The sequence below is a fragment of the Enhydra lutris genome, unplaced genomic scaffold (assembly GCF_002288905.1).
Source record: "Enhydra lutris kenyoni isolate GAN:26980312 unplaced genomic scaffold, ASM228890v2 scaffoldscaffold24, whole genome shotgun sequence".
NCBI classification, from domain to species: Eukaryota; Metazoa; Chordata; class Mammalia; order Carnivora; family Mustelidae; genus Enhydra; species Enhydra lutris.
This window is the reverse complement of record NW_019154108.1, coordinates 27,462,534-27,482,863: the sequence shown is the minus strand read 5'-3', so window position 1 is coordinate 27,482,863 and position 20,330 is coordinate 27,462,534. Positions and strand designations below refer to the sequence as shown.

The window sequence follows — 20,330 nt, the reverse complement described above, 5'->3', positions numbered from 1 at the left end:
CTCACGTTACTAATACTTAGGTCACCAAATTTCAAGCAAACGACTAGAAAGTCCATCAGTGAATATTATATGAGATTCCATCATTCATCAACTCAGTAATTATTTCTTGAGCTCTTTGTATATGTAGTCACTTTCCTGGGTGCTAGGAACATGTTGGTGAGTGAAGCAAATGCAAAATGTTTCCTTAAGTAGCATTCTGTCTGGTGGGGTCAACTATTTCCCTAATAAAATACAACTAGTTATTAAATCACCCCTGGCATAATGGAGAATATCATGACATAATGTGAGAACATCTCTTCACAGGTTTCATATTTTCCCTCGTTTACCTCATTCATTCCCATATTTCACCAGTGATTCCTAAACCCATCCTTTGGCTCCAGATTCCTCTTTCCCATGGCCTATGGAACATCTCCAACAGACTGCTTCATGTTTCTTGCTAACTCCATTCATCCTTCACCCTTTCCTGGCCAGTGCTTTCCCTGTCAGTTACTACTTGTACTATCATCCCAGCTCACCAACCTAGAGATGTCACAGTCATTAGTAATTAGTCATTATTAGCAGCTTCATAAGATTGCTGTTTTAAACCTTATTTCCTTAGTGAAAAATGAGACTCAAAGAGGTTAGCTTTCCTCAAGTCACACGGTTACTAGACATCAAATGTTGGTTTTAAATCCAGGTCTGTCTGACATCTCAGTTTTTGTTCTTTTGGTAACATTCTGAAGGATTGTTAAAACTTTTTAAAGGAAAAAATGATGGAGGGAAAATGTTCCAGAAAGAGGGAAGAGCATCTTAAAAGGCTCAGAAATATTAAAGCACCAATATCTCTAGTCAGAAAAATGTTTAGCTACTGTTCTCCTACACATGTTTTTCCATCTTGAATGCTGAACCATTTCAGGAAACAATTATAGTGTAGCCATTATGTGTCAAGTAACCGCCTCTGCTCAGTTTTTAGGACAAGATGGAGGATGGTACATGATACATATCTCCAATTGCCTTAGCAGGGGAGAGGGACCCTAACTGTTGATTTCCATGCAGCTCATTAAAACATAAGCCTGCAGGTGCTGTGCCAGAGACAGCGCAGGCGGAAACCTGGGGGAGCAAACAGCAGGCCTGTTGTCCCAATGTGGGGTTGAAGGGTGGTTCCTGCAGGAGGTAATATCAGAGTTGAATTTTGACAGATTAAGAAAAGGTAAGTGAATTAGAGGGGAAGCACAGTTCAAGAAAAGGAGAAAGCAAGAGCAAAGACTTGGAGACGTGGAGTTAGCAGGTGCACACGGGGAACTCCAAATACCTTGAGTTTTATACACAGTGGCGATCCCAGCATGTCATATACTAAGGGCTAATCTCAAAGCAGAAGAGTTGGGAGTGGAGAAGAGGGGATAGTTTTGAGAGATGGTGAGGAGGTTGAACCCACTTGATTGATGGGTTAGAGGTAGAGGGAGGTAAAAGGAGGACTCTGGGATGACACCCAGGTGCCTACTGTATAATTGGGCAGATGGAGAACCCGTTAGCCAGGATAGGACATGTCAGGGAAATAACTGACCTCACCAGACAGAATGCTCTTTAAGGGAACATTTTGCATTTGCTTCACTCACCGACATGTTCCTAGCACCCATGTCAGAGGAAGATCTGTGCGGGGAAGAAGTGGTGACTTTGGAGGCTGAGATCAAGTTACATGCGAGGCTGTATAGATCCTATCAGGAGATGGATATTCAGGTTGGGAGCTCTGGAGAGTCGGCTGGTCTTGTGGCTGGGTTGTTCAGTGTCGATTAACAAGAAGGGTATGGATAGGATCACCAGGGTACAGGTGCTGCTTTTTGAGCACAAGTTTTTACTCTGTTTTCATTTCCGTTGTTTCTTTTTAGAACCCAAGACACACTAGTCCCTCAGTCTATTCATAGTGACACGACTGTGTAAATCCTGTTGTCTGCACTGGACTAATTTGATTAGTTTCTAGGATCCAGCCTGTTTAAGTCTAGGATCATCCACTGTTTAATAACAAATTTCAAATATTCGGTAGTTATCTAAAAACTATAATTGCAGTTACCCCTTACCAGCAACATGATCTTGGGCAAGTCACTTCACTGTTCTAAGCTCAGGTGCCTCCAATGGGAAAAGGTCATCAGTGGTTGTTAGAATTAAATGCAGGAATGCATACTCTAAGGGCTTGCCTAGTTCATAGTCTTTGTACATACTGAGTAAGTAGTAACTGTTATAATTTATATTGTTAGTTACGCACTTATCTACCAGAGTTTGTGACTTTGTTAGGCCCTGCTTGGAACAAAGAGCAGTGTGAGATAGATAAAGGAGTCCACCATGCAGGGAAGACCTCTGTGTACCTGTTCTGCTACCATCACATAAGTCAGCCTGTGCCAGTGCTGCTATCTACAGGAACTGAACTCTCACAGGAGGTGAAGAGGGAGCAGATCACCTCCAATGAAAGTAGAGGAAAAATCACCCCCATTCTCAGCATTTTGCTACCTCAGAAATTGTACTGAATCCATCTGAAGCTGTGAGCAGGGGGCAGGGGCAAGGAAATAGTACAGCCAGACTACCTATTACCACTGTTATTCCAGAACATGGACTTGTCTATGCAAAAAAGCCCTGACTGTCCCCGTCTTGACATATTCATTTTATGGAAACAAATTCACTTGCTAATACATGGGCTGACCCATATAGCGACTCCACTGAAAATATTATTTTTCTCAGTGACAGCTATTAAACTACACTTAGCATTCTGTGTAACATGAAGATGCCAGAGATGGCAAATTTAATAGAGAGCTGGAGGTGGACCATGGGAAGAAGGTAGAGGCAATTCACCACTTATCAAGATGAATAAATCATTATTTTTAATAGCCATGACAAACAACACACACGTACACTCAAACACATAAAAATAAGAAGTAAAATGCTGATCCAGCATGAGAGGATCAAGGAACAGTCTGGATTCTGTAGATCATCATTTTAATCTGATCAATGTAACATTAAAAAAAAAACAACCAGGCCCCTGCTGACATTTATTTATGCTTCTGCCTACCTGAAAATAAATGGGATTCTTATACCAAGTGCCCAGGGAACGGAATGAATGAACTGAGACAGCATTCCCTGGTCAAGCCTGCATCACCAACATGGGTTCGAGAAAGCCGCTCTTCACGAGGCACTCTTGGCTGAGCTCCCAGGGACAGAGTCTCTCTAACGGTGATCGAAGGAGAGAGCGCACCTCGCTTAAACAAGGAGAAGACAGAGCTGTGCTTGGTTCTCCTAAGTGTGTGTTCAGAAGGGGTAATTCTCAAGGAGGCTTTTGGCTGCTCCTCTCAACTCACCCCTGTGAGTCTTAGATCCTTTCATAGCAGGGAGGGAGCACGGGCTCCGGGTCAGTTGCATGTGAAATAAAATGGTGAAGCAGTTTTCCTAATAAGAGAGCTGTTTGTTTGTCTGTTTGTTTAATGGGCAACCTTAATTGGAAGACAACAACAGCGCAGGAAATGCAAGGTTCCCTGCCATGCAACTGGGCTCTGGGATCTTGGCTTCCTGGCTCTGCCTCCAGCAAGTGCTGTGATCCCAAACCAGTCACGCGTCCGCTGCCTCAGTCTTAGCATCAGCCGGATAAACATGTTAGACTCTGATGCTTTCTAGGGTCTAGCAACACATTATTTTATGATCCTGCTGTCTTACCTAGAGTATCCTTCTTAGTGTAGGTAATGCCTTACTGAGGGACATTGTCCAAAAAGTGTGTTCTACCCAGGAGGTAGGATTGTGAACGCTTTAGAATGGTACAGAAACCAGGTTATGGTAGGTCCAGTTAGCAACAGGGGTGGTTAGCTTGGAGATAAGGAAACTGAGACTGCCTTCAAATATTTGAATTAATGTCACATTAAAAAAGTTGACTTAATTCTGTGTTGTTATAAAATATATTCCCCAACCCAGTGACTAGAAGTTTCACATTCCTGGCTTACTGCAGGTAATACTTTCTAAACAAGCGAATGTCCGGTAATATAACAGGCGCCGTTAGAGATAGTTGTCAATAGAGATAAGGAAGTAGAGGCAAAATGACCAACTCTTGAAGAGACTAAAAGTTCTTGCATTGATAAAGGCATTAAGCTAGAATCTACCACAAAAATTGTTACCGTGACTGTTGAGCATGTTATTGAATTATTGTTGATGGGAGAAAGTTCTCTCTTCTATTAAAAAAAAAAAACTCCTTGGGGCACCTGGGTGGCTCAGTGGGTTAAGCCTCTGCCTTTGGCTCAGGTCACGATCTCAGGGTCCTGGGATCGAGCCCCGCATTGGGCTCTCTGCTCAGCGGGAAGCCTGCTTCCCCCCTCTCTCTCTGCCTGCCTCTCTGTCTACCTGTGATCTTTCTCTGTCAAATAAATAAATAAGATCTTTAAAAAAAAAAAAAAACTCCTTTAAAGTGGTTATGCCTTAAGTCTTACTAGAGGTCAAACCATTCTTAAACACTAGGGAAGTCCATAATATTTTACAGGAATCTTTTTTTTTCCCTTTGAATTCTTATAAACCTGTTACCTGAACTACCCACCACGATGTCAGTTAATGTCATATTTTATTTTGTACTCCAGTTCTTCAGGGTATGAATTCCAGCTACAACACAATGAGACTTATCTCCCTGTGATATAACTGATAGGCTCAGTCTCACTACACTTCATTTTAGCCTCTTCTTCAAGTAGTGTGAATAACACATCTGGGGGGTCTTTCCACCTGCAGAGGCAGCAGCAGGGCTGGAGCGTGAATGGCAGGCTGTGCCTTGTGCAGAACTTTACACGTACGTCAAGACCTTTGTCGGATCTTAGAAACTTGCCAAATTATCGAGGGTTGCATCTTTTAAAAAGTTGTCTATCCAGGGGCGCCTGGGTGGCTCAGTCATTTAGTTTAATCATCTGCCATCTGCTCAGGTCATGATCTCGGGGTCCTGGGATGGAGCCCCGCATCAGGTTCCCTGCTCGGTGGGAAGCCTGCTTCTCCCCCTCCCTCTGCCACTCCCCCTGCTTGTGCTCTCTCTCTCACTGTGTCTCTCTCTGTCGAATAAATAAATAAAATCTTTAAAAAAAAAAAAAGCATCTGCCTTTGGCTCAGGTCATGATCTCGGGTCCTGGGTTTGAGGCCTGCTCAGCCAGAAGTCTGCTTCTCCCTCTCGCTCTGCCCCCACCCCTGCTCATGTCCTGTCTCAGGTGTGCTCTCTCTCTTTCTCCCAAATAAATAAATAAAATCTTTAAAAAATCAAAAATTAAAAAATTATCTATCCTACAAAAAAAGAATTCAGTTTTTGTCCTTTTACCTTTCCAAGCTGAGAAGCATATAGGTCCTTTCCTAGTTATTACTAAGTGTTTAAATCTTCAGGGTTAGAACTGAAGAGGCAGTTGGTCTCACAGGAATGTCTTTTATTAGTATTTGGCTAATTCTCTTGCTAATGTTTGTGTAACCCCTGAAGTGACTACTTAGCATGTTTCTTTGCAATTCCATAAATTAATCAACTCCACAAATTAAGTCGAATATGCTTTTAATTTTATAATATTTTATTTTTAATTTTATAATATTCATGTCCCGCACGTGTCCAGCAATCATGACTCGGTGGAGGGGCTCAGGGAGAGCACTCAAGCACAAGGCTCTGATTAGGACTGCACCACCGTCCACCTGATTCCGCGCTCCAGAGAGAGCCTTTTGTTCTTTGGACCATGGCTTAGGGACCACTGCCCGATCCTCTTTACTTTTTTCTCACTCTGCCTCATTGCATGATTCATCCAAATTTCCCATATTATCTTCAACTTGCTGCTGAACTTCCTTTACAGATTTTTTTTTTTAAATCTTCATGATAGTGTAAGAAAATTTGAGAAATCATGTATTTTTAACTGGTTAGTTTAGAAGAGTTTTTTTTTTTTTCCTGTCACTAGTTTCATATTTGGATTACTTTGTAACTCAAAAATGTATCTCTCAGAAGTGTACTGTACTGAATCTCATCAGCAATAAAAAACGTTACTTGGGGAGTTGGGAAGGGAGAAGAGAAAATGCTCACTGAGATGAATCACTCTTCTAAGGCTTCAGAAATGACTAGAATCCATTCTTCCACTTCACCCAGTGAAGAGTTATTTTACCTGATACTGTTCAATGGCTATTCTCAAAGGACAACCTGAAAAATTATGAAAAATTATGGAAATTTTGAAAACGAGGGATGATGCTCGGGACGGGAGGCTGTTTATAGAGAATGCTTTATTCTCCCCAAAGTGATACATGCCAAGACAGGTTGGGCTTGGGCTGGTATCTCCATATACACAGAACTGAGTGAGTAGGTTTCTGGAAAGCCTGGTTCATCTTGATGTGGAAAGGAAAACGAGAGGATGGGCGTGGACATTCCAACCTGGAATGTGTTCATTCCTCTGCGGGTTCTGGCCTGGAGTGCAGGGAGATGACACCCCTCTCAGTGTGGTCATTTCCAGGCAGGGGATGCCTTCTGGGCCTGGTGGGCCTTTGGTACCATATCTTCCCACTGGGAATTCTCGACCGTCAGCCTTTGCCCCTTTCACCAGCTCAGTGTGTTCTGGGTCCACGGGAACAGAACCGTGGTTGCTCCGTGCTATGCTGCTGCTCCCTTTCCATCTCCATCCTCGCTCTTCACTGCGGGTCTGGCCTATGAAGCCTTAGGACCTGCATCGGGTTCTGCGCGTCAGCAGCTCCATCTTCTCCACCCCCCACAGTGCCAGCTCTGCCTCCTCTGGCTCAGCATCTTGGTTGGGGGGGAGTAGCCAGCTGGGCCTCCGCCCACTTCCTTCTTCCTCCTGTTCTTCCCCAGGATGCTCGCTGCTCTGATCCCCAAGCCTTCTGCAGGGCTCTGGTGTGGCCCCCGTTCCTCAGACTGGTCGGGGAAGGTACGCTCTGAACCCATGCCATCGCCCCATGAAACCACTGCTGCTCTCCCAGCAGCGGCCCCTCAGAGCACAACCTGATCCTTACCTTCACTTCCTCAACGATAATGCATTTTTGAGGGGGAGGATGATGGAGAGATTAGGAAAACTGAAATACAGGACCACGTTTATAATTGCTTTAAGTGTAACTCGGTTTGCTTATTAAAATATCATACTTTGGTTATTTCATTTAATAGCACTTCTTTTGTGACCATCAAAGCCAAACCATAGTTCCAAAGTCTTTTGATTAATTTTGACTTCTTACCAGAATCCATTTGGGGAATAAATTTTTTTGTTTCTGGTTTATATAAGAAAAAATAAATGACTCTGCCAGTGTCTTTGAAACCAAGTCAGTTGCATGGAAACATTTCCCCTATCTTTTAAAAAATATATCAGTCCAAAAAAGTCCTGTAAGCAAAGGAGTCACTGAATTCTCCCTTCCTTTGCAAGTAAAAATATCCCCTTGTCCTGAAAAGGGAAGCTTCCATGACAGTGCTTTGCACACTGACACAGCAGTTGCACAGTCTTTTCAAACAAAGTCTCGTGCAGAACTCCAGTATGTAAATAAGATAAAAATGGAGCTATTCCCAGAGGGGTGTGTGGCAGGGTTGGGGAGGGTAGGCTCTGAGAGGCCCAGAACCTCTGTCCTCAACCTTACAGTCTCCCCGTCCAGCTAACCTGAGTAACCCATGAGACATTTCCTCCAGAATCTTAGGGATCTGAAATGTGGTGTGTGTGTGTGTGTGTGTGTGTGTGTGTGTGTGTGTGAGAGAGAGAGAGAGAGAGAGAGAGAGAGAGATTCTGATGATTCTGATGATTTTGATCATTCTACACTAAAATCTCTAGAGTTTTAAGAAATCACTTTTGGAGGGGCATCTGGGTGGCTCAGTTGGTTAAGCATCCAACTCTTGATTTTGACTCAGGTCATAATCTCAGAGCCATGAGATAGAGTCCGGCAGTGGGCCGCTGCTGGGCATGGAGCCTGCTTAAGATTCTCTCCCCCACCCCCCTCTGTAGCACATGCACATTCTTTTTCTCTCTAAAAAAAAAAAGAAGAAGAAGAAGAAAAGAAAGAAAGAAATGGGGCACCTGGGTGGCTCAGTGAGTTAAAGCCTCTGCCTTCGGCTCAGGTCATGATCCCAGGGTTCTGGGATTGAGCCCCACATCAAGCCCCACATCGAGCTCTCTGCTCAGCGGGGATCCTGCTTCCTCCTCTCTCTTTGCCTGCCTCTCTGCCTACTTGTGATCTCTGCCTGTCAAATAAATAAATAAAATCTTAAAAAAGAAAAAAAGAAAAATCATCTTGGGGGAAAAAAGATCATTTTTGGAAGAAACAGAAGACTTGACAACAATATATAAATATCGTATTTAAGATTTTGTGAATACTCAAAATATTTAACAGAAATGTTTTACTGAGTTTTGGAAAAAGAAACAATATGCTGTTAAAGCAGGTGGTATTTGCCTTTCACCCCAATTCTGTAATTAATCTCATTCTTTAACCAATATTACAGAGATACACTGATGTTTCTATTTTGTTACTTACAGAGATCTATAACTCTCATTTGTCAGAGCAGGAGACTTAAGACTCAGAAGGAACTTGCTGTGGTTCTCTTACTCTGTATCATACTACAACTTGCATGAAGAAGCCGGTCTGGTGTTTGCTACAGAACTGCAGCACCAAGATTCTGAGCGCGATTAGTTCGTTGTTTGCTGAAGTTTACAAACTGCTCCCGAAGGGGAGCTTGTCTTTTTCCCTTCATTTGGCTGTAACTGACTATTCATGTCAAGGAAGTTAATATAACACATACTGACACTGTAAAATTTTAAAGCATGGATAATTCGCAGTTTTATTAGTAGGGAAGGATTAATTGGACCGGAGCATCAGAATAATGTTTAGAGCTATTAACTGAGCGTTTATCAGGATCTGCGGCTTAAGGAAGTTATTACTGCTTTGAGAATCTTCACTTCAGTGGTTCCTCAGGTGTATGCTCATTATTATGTTGGAGGTGTTTATGTTTTGTCACACTGCATGCTTATAAAAATCTTCCTTTTAATTATGACTTCTCAGAATGCTGAAATAACTTCACACGCTAGCATTGCAAAAAGTCATTATTATTGCGCAAACACTGCAACTTGAGGGTGTGTCCTTTCTTGGAAGCTCCGTCTTTGCTGTCTGTTCACCCCGTATCATTTCGCCCTCAACCTCTCTCCTGGGGAGATTTCCGTCGTCTAACCAGCATCGGAGCATCCCACTTTAAATACGCGGCATAAAATCAGACTTTTAACTGCTATCGTTATTAGAAAGCAAGAGGGAAGAAAGGTCAGCATTTAGCTGGCAGGCTGTCTGGCTTTTCTGCGAGCATTACATGGGAAGAGAAGCTAGTTCTTCTGTCTCTGGCTTTAGGATTCAACAGCGTGAGCTGTCAGACTAACAACACTGATTGAAGGTGGACTGGGAGGGGGAAGCACATCTGTCCAACGGCTCGCCTATTGGCTTCTTATTACAGCATTCTCCCCGGAGACACACTCTGCATGCTCATTCACCTACCTCCTCCTCTTCCCTCCCCTTCCTTCTCTACCCCTTCATTACTGATTCACAGCGAGAGGCAGCAGCGGCGGCGGCGGCGGCGGCAGCGGCGGCGGCGGCAGCCGTGGCGCTGCTTGTCACGAATCAAGGATTGCAATGAGCTCATCCTTTTCTCCTTGCAGCTTCACAACTGCCCTGGCTTCCTGGCTACTGCTGCTGCTGTCTGCTCACACACACTCACGCACACACGCGCGCGCGCGCGCACACACACACACACACACACACACACACACACACACACTCTCTTTACATGCTAGACCCTTCTGAGCTGCTGGTACATTTTAACACATGTATCTGAACTCTCCTGCATCACTCTTGGCCATTTTCTTGCATTCGATTGCTTTTGCCGTTTTTTATTTAGCTCAGTATTTGATTTCGTTTTCCAGTCTACTTTGGGGCTCTTGCACAGTGGATAATTTAGCCAAAATGTTCTTCCTGTGGAGACGTTAGCTGACAATTCCCACCACAGACTGGCTTGTGCGTGCTCCTGGGGAGACCTAAGCCTGGCTCCCTTCCCACTGCAGTTCTCAAAATTGGGGATCAGAGATCCAGCTTTCTCATTCTGGACACCTACTTACTGCTCATGGAAGAAGGGGTGCCCTGCCCAGCCCCAGCTGCTAAGCTCACACCTCCAGTCAGAAAGTCCCAGGACATGCACGACGAGAGGAGCAAGCTGGTGAATGAGTATGCATGTCGAGTGCTGGAACTTCTGGGGATGGGGCATCGTCTGTTTGTGCCTCGGCTTCTGGCGGTGAGACTGTTTTTCATTGAACTTCATTTGTAGGGAATCTGCCACCCTCTGTGAGAATTCCTGTATCCCTAAAAGAGGCTTGCAGTCTCCTGTTTTCTTTTCCTCTTCCCCACACTACCCAGCAGGAAGTGCTGAGTGGCCGCTGCCCTGGGGCTCTGGCCGAGCCTGGTCCACGCCGCTCCTTAATTGGCTAGAGGAGCTATGGCTCTTTTCTGAGAGCCCAGGGCCACATTAGCAGCATTATCTCTGTGGCAGGGGGAAAAAAATGTTTTCTGGTTGCCTAGACTCAGCAGTAAAGCAGAATAGCCAAGTGCTTGATATAGGCATTCTGTTATTTACATCTCCAAAGGGTTAAATTTCACAACAGATATTGCTACTTATCTAGACTACTGTGGTTTGCTTTCTAACCTCACCATTTGATTGCCAACTTGATTTTTTTTTTTTTTTTTACTGGTTAGGGAATTTTACCCCTTAAAAATCCTTGAGTAAGAATTGGAAATTTTTCTCCTGGAATGCTTGAACGGTGTATATATGAAGCAGCTTAAAGCTGTTGGGTCTGTGCTGTGAATCTGGGAAGTCTGGCTTGCTTGTTTTCTGATTTCCTGCACAAGAAGAAAATCACCCTTCCTCACTTCCTACCAAGGGTTAAAATTAAATACCCACAATCGCTGGTGCAGGGCTTCTTTTCAGTGGTTTGAGAACTGTACCTAGCAACTGTTCTATAATGTAATTGGTCTACAGTAGTCCTATACATTATTTGGTAATTGAACAAGAATAATTAAGCTTTGTCTATTTTATACAATGGAGTTTAATACCATTCCAGACTGTTCTTCGTTATGGTTCTGTCATATTTGAGTCTTTTCAGAAGTATAACGTTGACTGAATTTAACACTTTTCTCTCATATCTCTCTCATCAGTCTAGTTCATCTCTGTTTGTATTATCTTTGCAGTTACCAATTCAGTCTTTATGCATGTTTTTGCATGTAAATATCATCCCCCTTGCTTAATCATAACAACATTTTAGGTAGCTGTATGCAAGAGGGATTTTTCACCCCGAAGAAAGTCTGTTTATCTTTGCGAGGTGAAGTTAGAAGCAGTGACCAGCATATAATTATGGGGGAGGGGGTATTTTTGAGAAATACAGTTTCTTTGTCATTTGGGAAAGAAAGAAAAAGAGTTCAATACATACGTGTTAATGCCCAGGTGAGGTCATCAGTGCTTACTTGAATTCTGTTTCCCTGAACCTCATTTATCTTAAAAAAGAGAAAACTGAAGGTTTATGTTCTATTAGAAAGGAGTTTTTTTGGTAGTTTTTTGTGGTTTTGTTTGTTTGTTTTGTTTTGTTTTAGTGAAATAAAAAGCATTTTTTCAGGACCTCTGACACTACTAAGTGCTAAAATATATTTCAACAAATTCTCTACATCTCTTTGAGGAGTCCGTTTTGGTTCTCAAATATTTTCATATTCTTAAAGACTACTTAACTTTGTGACTCCAGGGCTCCCACTGCCAACTTTCCAGTAATCTGGTGCTGCCTTCCTTTGCCACTTCAGACTTTCAGTGCTTTGAAGGAAAACATAAATTGATAACTAAGACTGTCTCTCATACTTAAATCCACATTAGGCTTGAATTTATAATGCCTTTACTTTAAAACCAATTATCGGCCATAAAACCCACAAAGAGTTGGGTTCATACACTTCACATCTTCTGGAGGTCATGTGGCTCTGTATGTTGCAACCATACATGTTGGCTTGGTTGCCCAATTAGGTATTCATGGTCATACATCCCTTGGGTTGTTTTGGGCTCTCACATTCAGCTTAGGTAATGGTGCCATTTGCATTACTTACACATGGAAAGTATATACTGAGTTGTCTGTAGGGTCATTTGGCAATCTCTGACTTTGTTATACAGCATTGTACTGAAAAGATCATTGATAGAACTAGGGTACTCTACAGTTTGGGAAATCACATCCCCTTTAATTAGTAATATGGCTGTGAATTGAGATCAGCTATCCAGTGAGTTACTGCTTAAAGTTTATTTAGCGTGGGTACCAGGAGGAAGTACAGTCGTTCAGCTGTGTGTTATTGGACTGGCTAATGATGTGGGATCGATGGCCGATCTGCACAGGCTGGTCCTGAGAGGGATCCTGCCACAGGCAATACTACAATCTTTCCATTACCACCCAAAAGGGTGGGCATTGAAGTATTGGTTTTCAGATAGGTTTTAAACATGAATGCATGTAGGTTGGACACATGTAAATACATTATTTTACTTTAAAGATCCCAGTGTTTTTTTTTTTTCATGTCAGTTAATTTTCTTGATGGACTGATCAAATGTATGAAGATCTACCAAGACAGTGTTGTAGATTTGGACTTTGAGCCTTATTCATTGTCCCCTGATTCACAGAGGGACCATCAAACTATACCAAGCACATTTGAAATTTTTTAAAGTTTTTATTTAAATTACATTTGAAATTCTTGCTTCTTGTCCTTCAGAGGTGCACTTAGTCTTAGTAAACAATAATTTCCCTTTAACAAATCAAGTATAAGTACTTCATTGTAGATACTACCTTAAGGCATAAATTCTGTGTGTAGACTCACCAAACACATTTCTTTGGTGAAATTAAAATTCCAAAGCAAGAGATACAGGTATCCTAGATACCAGCAAAGTAAGGTTTCCCTCTTCTAAAGCCTGTGCTTCCAAATGATTCCCAGACTTCCAAAAATATGTCTCTACTGAATAGAAATCCTGTTAGACACTATAAAGGAAGAAAAAGCCATTTGTGGTAAAAATTGCAAAGGTGAGAAAGAGAACCATACCTAGATTTAAAAAAAAAAATAATCTCCTAAAATAATCAAACTTAGAATTTGCTGCTTATCGGAGGCCCTTGAAGAACGATTGATCATCCAAGAGTCGTGAGAGGTTCAGAACAGAAGCATCTGGAGCTAACACCCGAATGTTAGAGCTGTTCCTTGCCACCCACCCTGCCTCTTTAAAAAAAAAAAAAAAAATCACTTTAAAATGTGATACTCTTGCACTGAATTTTTCAGTGGGAAAAACACACTGGAAATGGTATCAGTGGTGACACATAGCCAGAGTCCATACTCTGTAAGTGTGTGAAATTTAAAGAAAAAGGAAAAACTTTTATTCTATTGCTATTCAGAATCTCCCTTTTCTCCCTTTAGATTTTATTAGCTATTATATGGTGTGGGACGTTATGACCAGATCATCCTATATTAATATCAATGTTGGCTATGTTTCAGTATGACACTGTGGGCACTGTGCACAGTGAATCCAAAGGAGGATTGATTATTCGGGTGAAAAGCCAGAAGACCAAGTCTGTCTCCCATTCTTACTTCTGTTTTAACTGCTTCAAGGATTCCTCATTGAAGAGAGACTATAACTATTGAAATTTGAAGAGTCAAATATAAAAGTTGGCATGCATACTTCTGATACCCTTCAAAATATAGAAATCAGTTTTTATATTAAGATAAGTCCTACATCTACTCTCTAATTTGCATTTTATCAATTGTGACTTTTTAATACAAGATGTGCTTGAAGTGGAGTTTTTATGAATTCATAGACCAAATTTATGTTGGGGGTCTCTCATGTGCCTGGGAATTTGCTTAATTCATTTTACTGAGGGAAGTGAAAAGGATACCTAAATCAACATCCTACTTTAAAAAAAAAATCCTACTTACCTTTTCCCTCTGGATAGTTCTCTTTATCTACTTGAAAGGAAATAGAAGTAGGACTGATTGAAATGTTTTTAATTGTCCGAGTAATCTTTATATATAATTCTATTCAAATGAAGAAAGAAGTAATCCTTCCTTTGGAGGTGTAATTGATAAACATGTTCCATATCATCACTTAAAAGGATTTGGCAGCAAGTTTGGGGAGCAAAAGATGAATGTTAATAGATCCACTAATTTTCAAAAGTTATCATTTATTCTTATTTAAAAGCTGATAGAGTTCTCTGTTTTGCAAGGGAAGAAAACATATATTTGCTTATTTAAATTTCCCTAGCTCTCATCTGTGTTACTTTCTAGCTAATTTTACTTAACAAATAATGTCAGGTAAGTAATTGCATTTTCATTATGATACTCTTCCCTCACGATTATTCTGAAGACAATATAGAAAAACTCAAAGAATTTCCCAGTTGAAGAACAGCCTTTCCAGCTCCAATCAGTTCTTCTAGCCTGACAGAGTTCTGTTATAGTGAAGACAGATGGATAATGATATCCAGAAGCTGGCCTCTCCTCTTTTGGGTACTTGCTTTGGTCCTTGAATTTTAGAGGTGCATTTTTACACTTGATCTTAGCCAAAAGGAGGAGAAGCAGGGGTGCATTTTAAAGCTTGGGTCTTACCACAAGCTCATGGGTTAAGCTTCTCTTCATTATCAGGGTAAACACGTAGTGTTCATACATACAACTGTAAACTTAATTACAACATCTCCATAGCCAGTTGATTACCAAGCTGTGTGAAGTCATGTTTTAGTTTCATAGAAAGCACTGCTACTTATATTTTGGACTAAGACTGTTACATTAATGCTTGACAGTTGTGAAGCATATATATTTAACAAGGTGATATATACTAATATGATTCAAATTTTCTTAAATATGTGTGTATGAGGATAGGAAAAATGATTATAAGCAATATAACAAATTGTTAATTATGTTCATCTCTAGGTAGTGAGACCTCTTGGGCTTTCAAAAATATCTTCCATTTTAGAGAAAGGGAATATGTAATCAATAAAAAAAAAAGTATGATCCCACTATATAGATACGTACACACGTATGTGTGCAAATTGTGATTTTTACAAAGTGTTTATAAAACCAAACAACTTTATGATAAATTCTTAGTGAGGCATCCAAATTTTTGGAGACCAAGAGGTATCTATTCCTCCTTTGTAGAGGGAAGAACCTCTTGCATACATCTATCAGAAAATGGAGGGTTACCCCTATAAATTTATAGTCTGCTTATTCCATAAAAAGGTGTTTGGAGGTGATACTTAGAGATTATGGGAGTCTCTTAAATTGGAGGAAAAAGCCCTCCAGAATCAGAGTAGGACTGCAGATTGTCTTCTGGAGCAATGGCAAGCAAGGTTTTTGTTAATATACTTTTTGCTTATTGGCGTGGCTTTTGCCTCTCCTAAGGTTGTCTTCTGGCATATATTTTTTTAAATTCTCAATGAAATTAGCTTTATTTCGGTCCATGACAGGAATATAAGTTCTTACAACTTAGTCTGCCTGCTTTCTGGAATTAAAAATGTCACTGAGAGCAGGGTACTGTTTTTAGCTACTAAAATACCAGTACCTGAGCATATTTGAGGAACCCAGAGACAACTTTCAAAACTGTCATCCCTTATATTTGTTTTGGGGTTCACAGAATGCACTTATAGGACTTGACTTATTTCCTTCTCCAATTCTTGAGGTTGAAGATGCTCCCTTTTTGAAGTAGAACAGTGGCGATTAAGCAGCCCCACAAGTTAGCCAGAGCTGGGATCAGAATGGATTTAGTTCATACTTTGCAGCCTTGTTTGAGTCTCCTTAACTGCCAGCTACTTTCTAGAAACTGAGAATAGGGGCCTGACTACCATGCAGTTTCCACATGTCTGTCTGCCCGAGTCCTTCTGCTCGGGGGTCGTTAGAGCTCCTCTCCGACAGGGCTTAACGGAGTGGGCCATGGGATCGGGAGCATGGTGAAGGCAAGCAGTGACTTGGAAAGGGCAGTCACAGGGCACTCTGAATTCTGGTTTCCAGAGACTTAGCCCAGGTTTGGCCCCATTCAGGTGGTGAGCTTCTTGCTGCACTTTCCCTGAGTGGATGGCCTCCTTCAAAGTGCATCTCTCTGTCCTGGCCACCCGTGGCTGACCAGAGGTCACATGTCACAGGCTTCACGATTCCTCCTCTTTAATCCTCACCCTCCTGCTTCTGCACGAGCTCAGAGGCTGGACTTGAAATGAGGCCTTGGCCAGTATTCAGTAATCACGCTACTGCCTGGAGGCAAGGAACTGCACCAGCATTTTGGGGGTGTGTGTTACCAGGTAACTAGAGATTGGTTGCACAGAAAGTAGAAGCGGTGCCCTCAGAGGCTTTGGGGTAGCTGCTCATCCCGCGTCAACACGAACTCTAGAAGCAGTGTGTCTTGAGTTTTCCCGACAGTTACCTGAGAGCTGATCATCAAAGCCAGTAACACAGCTGAGAAGGGAAGACTGGGGATGTAGTGTCTGGTGTATCTGGCAGCTGGAAACTTTCCGATAATTCAGCAGTTGGCACGTTGGTCAGAGAAGCCCCCTCTTAGGCTGAAGTTTCCCCTAACAGTCTTTCCTAACTAAGTTAAGGTGAGTTGATAGCACTCTGTCGTGCTAAACGTTCCCTCTACCGCTTATCACCATCGTGTCTAAGTATCCACGAGGGAGGAAGTCAATCAGAGATGTACCGAGGCTTGTGTTTCCACTGCTGCTGTTAGCCCAGCTCTACTTTCTGATTACTGGTTTATGGATCTGAAGCTGAGGCAACCTGGAACCCCTGTGGAAATGCCTGCTGTATGGATTAATATTTTATTTTACATGTTTCTGTTTAAAAGGGAGGGGAGATGAAAGTAGAATTCATTCATTCAGTAAATTTTAATTGAGTACCTCCTATATTCCGGTTATTATTCTTGTCACTGTGGATACAGTGATGCACAAGACAGACAAGGCCCCTTTCCTTAGGAGGAAACAGATGTAAAACGGGAAAATGCGTTGGTGGAAAATTACTTGGTGGGCTGGGGGTGGGGGAGAATTTAAGTGCTCAGGAAAGGCTTCACTCAAATTTTGCATTTGAGCTAAAAATCTAAATCACAAGAAGTTGCTATCTTTATGAAGATCTAGGAGAAGACTATCTAGGCAGAGGGAACAGCAAGGGCAGTTGCCTTCAGCTAGGAATGAACTCGGTGTGTACGAAAAACAGGAACAAGGCCAGTGTGCCTGGAGCTTGAGAACAGGAGGGAGATGTGGTTCAAGACGAGGTTGGAGGTGGAAGCAGGGGCTCCAAATCATGAAGGGTCTTGGGGGCCATGGTAACAATTTTGGATTATTCTGAGCACAGTAGGAAGCCCTGGAGGGCTTTACACAGAAGAACCCCATGATGTGAAAGGGTATCATCTGGCTATGATAAGGAGAGGGGGCTGTGGGGAACGAAAGCAGAGACCAGTTAGTGGGTTAGTGCTGTGGTTCACCTAAGCGATGGACATGTCTAATGGTTTGGGGACCAGGGTGCTGAAGACGACTCATGCCCTGTGAAGAGCAGGAATTTCTCTGACTTCCTTATACTCTTTCAGGACAGCCTTTAAGGTTAATCAGCTCTACATTTGAATCTAAATAAAGTAATATTTAGAACGAGCGCATAGTTCTATGATTTCTAGCCATCCTGGTTAGTTTTGTTTTTTTTTTTCATTTTCTTACTGAAGTTTTTTTTTTTTTTTTTTTTTTTTAATTTTTTTTTTTTTTTTAAGATTTTTAAATTTATTTATTTGATAGAGATCACAAGTAGGCAGAGAGGCAGGCAGAGAGAGAGAGGAAGGGAAGCAGACTCCCTGCCAAGCAGAGATCCCGATGTAGGGCTCGATCCCAGGACCCTGGGATCATGACCTGAGCCAAAGGCAGAGGCTTTAACCCACTGAGCCACCCAGGCGCCCCTCTTACTGAAGTTTTTGACAATTAATTTCTGACTCTTAAAACATCTCATTTCTCTTTGGCTTACTTCTGTGTACCCAGTCTGCTTAATCTTTAACCTGTATCAGAGTGTTTGCCAAAGGTTGCTTATGGTTGTTTATTAAAATACTTAACGACCTTTCTTTTTCTTTTCTTTTCTTTTTTTTTTTTTAAATAGACTCCACACCCCATGTGGGGCTTAAACTTATAACACCAAAAAATCAAAAATCTGAGCCAGCTAGGCGCACCTTGTCTTTCTTATTACAAAATCTTTACTGCAGAAAATACAGCAAAATAAAAGGGAAAAAAACCCATGATCCCACTATCCAGAGAAACCTTTTATTTCCTTTCCATCTTTTTTCTATGCATGCATCTATTTATTTTTAAGTCGTTATTTCTTGAAGAAGTAAATTTTGCAAACAGTGTTCGTAAGAAGTTGGCTAGTTAAGGGATTTGCTTCATTTACTTTTTCATAGCATTCTTTAAGGTGGGGGATCACTTTCTTATTTTCTTGAGCTGTTGTTGTCATTAGTTGGAAGGCCCTTGGGGGTACCATTAATGGTACCATTAGGTATTCATTATATATAATTTTAATATGCTTTGATTACATTGTCTATGTCTTCAGCTAAGTTGCTAATAATATCCTTAAAATACTCGCCCAGCAAGCTAAAGTCATAGGTTAGACCCAGAGTTAAAATGTTTTGCTTTTCTGGCTTTTTTTTTTTTTTTTTCCTTTCCCTCAGAGCTGTAACATGGTTAGCTTTGCTGGGATCCACCATTCCACCATTCTAATCTTCAGGTTATGTAAATTAAATATGTTAGCCTACTAATTAATTCTTACATCCTGCCCAGGATTTATGGTGACTTATGTCAGCTTATAGTAAAGAGGTTAGAAATCTGTTCCTAAAAACCTGTGGAACTAAGCTAGATCTTAGCTACAAACAAGCAGTCGGGAAATTAGAAATTCTTTTTTCCGTGTATTTGTCCTGAAGGCAGGCTAAAATGTAATGATGATTCTTGGGATTATTTTGCAGACCTCAAAGGAAGATCTTCTGCAGGCTGATTTTGAAGGTGCTTTAAAGTTTTTCAGAGTTCAGCTTCCAAAGAGATACAGGGCAGAGGAAAATGCCAGAAGATTGATGGAGCAGGCTTGCAACATTAAGGTAAGGTACATGGATTTATATATAATAAAGACAGAACCTGAATGCAGAAAGAACATGTCCACATTCTCTACATGTTGCTGGATTTTGACTATGTTTAAGGTGATACTGAGTATGAACAGTCTCTCCCAGACATTTCTGTAAGGCTGGTCTGTGTCTAATACCTTCCAGTAGGACTTGGAGTGAAAGTCAGTTCAGATTGAAGCAATAGGAAGACAAACATTTTTCTTATAGGTAGGGCTCTAGAATGGACTGCTGTGATAGTGGTTTCCATAGCCGCAGACTTAGTATTTAGCTTTTGGCCATCTGTTTTAGGATTATTTACGACAAAGCAAGAAAAGCCTGCTTAGGCAGTGCTTTCTTTCCTCGAAGGGACTGGAAAGCTTTCGTCTGCCCATTCTCACCCCACATCTGCGAAATGGTCATGGATATATTGTTCCTTATCCTATGCCTCCTAGATTAGTTTTATAAAACTAAACAAGTTTTATAAAATAATTTGATATGGAAATTTCTATCCAGAAAATTATGGTATCAAGATGAGAGAGCACATTTTTAAAGATTTGGAACCAATTTATTGATGTTAATTCTTATACCTCTGGAATATACCAGGGAATCTTCTCACCTAACTATGACATAAATATAAATTTCCCTTCTGAACATAGAGACAAAGATCCCATGTCTTACTGGCCTCATGTTCTTGCAGAAGGGAACAGACAATAAATGACTAACATAATAAATAATATGTTTAATATGCTAGAAGGTGATAAGTGGCTAGGAAAAAAGGAAAAGTAGGGCAAAATAAGCAAGACCGGATTAGTAAGGAGAAGGAAAGTTAGAGTTGTTACTAGGTAGTCAGAGTAGGTAGATCTCATTAAGAAGATGAAGGAGATGGGTTAGTTGTACAGATGTCTAGGGGAAGAGGGTTCCAGCAGAGGCAACAGCTAGTTCAAAGGCCCTGAGGCTGGCTCATGCCTGGTGGGTTTGAAGAACTTCAAGAAGGCCAATGTAGCTAGAGTGAAGTAAATGAAAATGAGCAATAGACAAGGAAGTTAGAGAGCTCACAAGGAGCCAGAAAATACAGGTCTTTGTAAGGATTCAGGCTTTACTTTGAGTGAAGTGGGTAGCTCTTGCAGGGTTTTGAGTGGTAGAGTGATACGATCTGTCTGAGATTTTAGGGGATCACAGTGCTGTGTTGAGAACAGACTGCTAGAAAGTTAAGAGT

At 41.4% G+C, this 20,330-nt stretch overlaps 1 protein-coding gene across 5 annotated transcripts in view; it reads left to right on the top strand.

Annotated features, from left to right (window-relative positions):
• LOC111150680 (RAB GTPase activating protein 1 like) overlaps positions 1-20,330 on the top strand; it is a 759,175-nt gene that overhangs the window by 585,804 nt on the left and 153,041 nt on the right. For 4 of the 5 annotated variants that reach the window (XM_022508220.1, XM_022508222.1, XM_022508221.1 and 1 more), the window contains one exon: positions 18,983-19,111. In XM_022508220.1, coding sequence (XP_022363928.1) covers positions 18,983-19,111 — 129 coding nt within the window. Of the gene's footprint in view, positions 1-10,087; positions 10,256-18,982; positions 19,112-20,330 lie in introns of those variants that run through there. The other variant, XM_022508225.1, reaches the window with a different exon arrangement.